This window comes from Cibotium barometz, chromosome 3 (assembly GCF_041138505.1).
Source record: "Cibotium barometz isolate CiBa-2024 chromosome 3, ASM4113850v1, whole genome shotgun sequence".
NCBI lineage: Eukaryota > Viridiplantae > Streptophyta > Polypodiopsida > Cyatheales > Cibotiaceae > Cibotium > Cibotium barometz.
This window is the reverse complement of record NC_141048.1, coordinates 6,515,130-6,520,275: the sequence shown is the minus strand read 5'-3', so window position 1 is coordinate 6,520,275 and position 5,146 is coordinate 6,515,130. Positions and strand designations below refer to the sequence as shown.

Below are 5,146 nucleotides of genomic sequence, written 5' to 3'. Positions count from 1 at the left end.
GGGAGGGGGGGGGGGGATGGTTGTGGTTGTGGTTGAGTGGAGCACGCTTCTTTTATAAGAGTGGTGCTAGGCCATGTAACAGCCACATAACATTCTTAATGCAAGCAAAGAGATCATATGTAAAAAGTTTTGTATTACCTATTACACACTAAATCCACGCGTTGCATATTATGAGGCAAGGCTTGGTTTTGGAGGATTTAAATTATCACAAAGATGGTGATTTAGCAATTGGAATGATGATTTACCAACTTTTCAACGTTTTGGACGGTAAAAATTAATTAAACGCACAGTCGTTCTCAGAGGCTTTCAGTAAGCCCTCCACTAAACTCTTGCAATGATAATCATGCAATTAGCCCTTCGTTAACGTGGCTGCTGTCTGCGGCTGCAACGCTACAATCCCACATAAAGAGGTGGGTTGGTTGGCTCCACCACGCACTTAACCCTAAAGTGCTCCATAGCTTCGAAGCTATTATAAGAAGCTCAGCTCAACCCACCATCGTTTGCACCAGAACCTTTGATCAATCTTCTGACTTCCATTAATTACCGTAGCTGCTGGCTTAAACACAATTTTGCGCAATAATTCGCTCGCAATGTTGTTGTGCAAATCATCTACACATTGCTTCTGCATTGCGGTCCTCTTCTTCTGCGCCATGCTTGCAGTACAAAAGGAAACCGCGCAAAGTAGTACTCAAGTTGGATTCTATGATGATTTATGCCCGGATATGGAAGATATAGTTAAATCTACTGTTACTGCACATGTTGAAGCGGATGTAACACTAGCTGCCGGCCTGTTGCGGCTACATTTCCACGATTGTTTTGTCCGTGTAAGTAGCGATCTTCATCTCGCTCATTAAGCTGCACCATCACTACTAATCAGTACAAGATGTGCATGCTTAGGCCATGCAGGTTAAGATTAACTACTCAGCCGGTCATGATAATCAGGATTTGTGGTACTTTTGTTTTGGCAGGGTTGTGATGGATCTATCCTAATTGACGGGCCAGACGCAGAAAAAACTGCGCTATCTAATCTGGGATTGCGAGGTTTCGAGGTCATTGATGATGCAAAGTCTAAGCTCGAAGCAGAGTGCCCTGGGGTGGTGTCTTGCGCGGACATACTTGCAGTTGCTGCAAGAGATGCGGTAGAGCTGGTAAGATCAGATAGTAGTATTTAAATTGAAGGGCTTGAAGAAGAAATCCTTGGTCCCCCCTTATTGGTAAGGCCTCTTATGATTCGTATATAATTTAATCTCTAAAAACCAAGTATATGAAAGTTAGAACTCTCTAGTTATATTATCTCCATTATATTAAAAAAAAACAAAAAACAAGCTTGGATATCACAAAAGAAAGATGCTTTCCTTTGTAAGTTGTTATAAATTCATCTCTTTAAAGTATATTTTCTCCATTTTTCAAGAAAATACATAAATATGCTTTTTTCCTGTGTAATCTTGAGGCTGTGTGTAGAGTGATGGACCTACTTGGGATGTCCCCCTTGGACGAAGGGATGGTCGACTCTCATCTGCGGCAAACGCATCCAACATGCCATCACCCATAGACACCATGCAAGTTCTCAAGCAAAAATTTGTTAAAAAGGGACTATTAGTGCAAGATCTTGTGGTCCTCAATGGTAAGATGATGTGCCTTTAATACAAGAAGTGATGATAATCATCAAACTGCCACACGTGTTGTTTTTACATGCATACAATTATAAAACCCAAAAAAGGGGGGATGTGTGTATGTGTACGTGTTTGGCCTTATTAGTTTTTGAATGTTTAAATGCTTAAGTCCTTTAAAAAAAAAACCAACAAGTGCAAGATTTTGTCCTCCTTTTTTTTTAATCCTTAAATTTTGAAAGGGATTAAAAATGTTAAAGCCCTTGATTTAATTACTTGAATCTGTTGTCCACGTGATGTAGGTGCACATACCATCGGCCAAAGTGAGTGTCGGTTTTTTAGCTACAGACTCTACAATTACTCAGGAAAAACAGGCGCGTCCGATCCATCCATCAACAGAGGCTATTTGAATACACTAAAGATGCTGTGCCCTCAGAATGGTGATGGGTTGAAGAGAGTGGCCTTGGACCGGGGGAGCCAAACAAGGTTTGACACGAGCTTTTTTGGGAACGTAATTGAAGGCTATGGAGTGCTGGAGTCTGATCAGAGGCTTATGTCTGATAGTGCCACGGCAAGCGAGGTCCAAAGCTATCGAGGGTTGCTCGGTGGGCTGTTGGGCCTACGGTTTAACTCAGCCTTCACAAATTCCATGATTAAGATGAGCAACATAGAAGTGAAGGTAGGGAGTGAGGGCGAAATTCGAAACATATGCTCAGCATTTAATTAAGCTCCTCCTCCTCATATATATTATCGTCGGTACAATAATTAATCATTATGCTAGATGTAAAAGTGGGGTTCTATCTGTATATGTGAATAGCAACCCAAAAAAAAAAACTTTATAATAGTAATCCTGGTGTGTGAACCTCACATGTATACCTTTGCTGACCTCTCATCCCACCATCTTTTGTAGCATCACTGTTATAAGAGTGAAACTTTTTTTCTTTGGGATCTTTTTTTGCTCGGCGTGTGTGCTTCCATGCCACCGTCAACAGCTAGCACGTTTTAAACTCTTGCCACTAAGCTGTATCTTCATTGGCAAGAGTCAAACTTCTTATTTGTATCTTTTAATACTAAGCACATTGACGTGATTCTGTTGTCAACGATCATCATTTGAGGGCCCTCTTCACTCCTTGCTGCTCTTCCCTTAAGTCTATTAAAGACTACCATTTTTGTACCCTAGCTTTCGTGTGTGTACACAGTTTACCATTCTAGTACTACAGGGATCTCTACCGTTCTTATGTGTCATGGTTTTGGATGTTAGTTGCCATTTATTATGGCTATATGCTATAGAAGCATCTCATTTATTATGGTTATATGTCATAGAAGCATCTAATCTATATGTGTAAGGAAAAGAGGGGAACCTTTCATGAGGTGAGTGACACACCTCGACTGTGCATTTATGTGCTAGTAATTTGGTTTCTTGGTTGAGCTGTTTATGCTCCCGAGTGTGGATGGGAAAAGCACCACAATATTGGTTTGTCCCTACATTCTTTCTATGGTGCAAGGGCCTCCCATAAGTCATGCCCATTGCCGAGGAATAGCCTCATCGCATAGCATCAATGCCTTTTGAGAGTTATTGAATGGTAAAATTGAACAATTTTTGGTTTTTGCAAGAGAGGAGTAGATAGGAAATCTGAAGACCACTCTGATTTTTCTGCATTCTTTTTTGTTTTTTTTTGCATTATGTATTCAGTGTTTCATGTGGTCTTGAAATTGTGTGTTCTTTGTTTTAAGTTTCTTGTTCCGATTTTCTGATTTTTTTTGCATTTCTGAAATGAAAAAACAGTCAAATGAGCATATAATGGAAAGAATCTGGTTATATTAACCTTAGAATTGGCTTCGTAAGCATAGTTCTTACCCTAATTTTGACTCATCGCATGACGAAATTGGAATAAAAATTGAAATCTAGAGGAGGATTTGCAACACACAAAAATTCTATGTTTTTGCATTAGTACAAATACACAGGTTAATTAACCTTAATCCTCTTTCTAATTTGGGGCATTTCGACTAGCTGGTCTTATTTAATGCATACAGTCTTTTAGGCCACTATTCAAAAAAATCTTGAAAAGGGAGTGCAAGATCTTATGACCAGTCCTCACTAGCAAGATGATGTGCCTTTAATACAAGAACTGATGATAATCATCAAACTGCCACAAATGTCGTTTTTAAATGCATACAGCTATAAAACCAAAACCCAAAAAGAGGGGGGTGGTGTTGTTTATTGTCGCTCATTATGCATGTACAAAAAACGACACATGAAAGGGGTTTGATACTTATCTCAACACGATTACCAAGCTCGCAAGCCAAATAGACCAAAAGGAAATTATGAAATTCTCCTCTCTCTCTCTCTCTCTCTCTCTCTCCATTGGCCTTAGGCTCAACATCCTCCCATAGTTACCCATTTTCACCATCCGTAAAGTGCTTTTTTATCTGCCTGTTAGCTGATACAACCAAGGAAGCACAATGTAGGGTTTTGAACCCACATTAGAGGCAGTGGGCCTTATTGGTTTTTCAAAGAGCAAATGTTGAAATGTTTAAGTCGTTATTAAATTTTATTTTTTTCGAGGAAGTCCTTAAATTTTCAAAGGGATTATAAATGTTTAAGTCCTTGATTCAATTACTTTATGCAATTTTAATCTATTTTGTCCACGTGATGTAGGCAAAGTGAGTGTAGCTACAGACTCTACAATTATTCAAGAATAGGGGCATCCGACCCATCCATCAATAGACGCTACTTGAATACACTAAGGATGATGTGCCCTCAAAATGGTGATGGGTTGAAGAGAGTGACCTTGGACCAACAAGGTTTGATATGAGATTTTTTGGGAATGTAATTCAAGGCTATGAAGTGCTGGAGTCTGATCAGAAGCTTATGTCTGATCGAGGTGCAACGCTATCGAGGGTTGCTTGGTGGGCTGTTGGGCCTATGGTTTAAATTAGCCTTCACAAATTCGATGAGCAACATAAAAGTAAAGGTCAAGAGTGAGGGAGAAGTTTGAAAACTATGTTCAGCATTTAATTGAGCTCCTCCTTATATTATCATCGATAGAATAATATGCTAGAGTGAAACTCGGGTTTTAGTTTTACATATATTTGAACAACAAAAAAATAATATTTAGTAGTAATCCTGTTGTGAACTCATATATATACCTTTGCTCACCTCTCATGCTACTATCTTTTGTAGCATCAATACTTATAACTTCTTATTTGTATCTTGCTAGACATATATATGAGACATATTGTAAACTCACATATATACCTTTGCTCACCTTTCATGCTACTATCTTTTGTAGCATCAATACTTATAACTTCTTATTTGTATCTTACTAGACATATCAGTCATATTCACTCCATAGGTATTAATTAATTAATCAAGCCCTATAGGGCTTCATTAATTAATTTTAGCACCTTAGTTTACCCTAAGTTATGGAAATTTAAACCTTAACTTTACTTAGTTTTTTAAAAAACTAAACATTAATCTAAGATTGAAATTTGATTACTATTAAAAATTTGGTTTTAATATTAAAATACCACAA

The 5,146-nt window shown here is 38.3% G+C and overlaps 1 protein-coding gene across 2 annotated transcripts; it reads left to right on the top strand.

Annotated features, from left to right (window-relative positions):
• The first annotated feature begins 489 nt into the window (after positions 1 to 489).
• Positions 490 to 4,770, top strand: LOC147639646 (peroxidase 25-like). Of its 2 annotated transcripts, none has more exons than XM_086772470.1 (4): positions 490 to 824; positions 969 to 1,148; positions 1,462 to 1,624; positions 4,270 to 4,770. In XM_086772470.1, exons 1-4 carry the CDS (start codon positions 591 to 593, stop codon positions 4,311 to 4,313), a joined length of 621 nt encoding a protein of 206 aa, XP_086628596.1. In that variant the 5' UTR covers positions 490 to 590; the 3' UTR covers positions 4,314 to 4,770. The 2 variants fall into 2 exon arrangements, with proteins under 2 accessions (XP_086628596.1, XP_086628588.1); XM_086772462.1 differs by lacking the exon at positions 4,270 to 4,770 and adding an exon at positions 1,913 to 2,560 and having other exon boundaries at positions 492 to 824.
• The last annotated feature ends 376 nt before the right edge of the window (positions 4,771 to 5,146 follow it).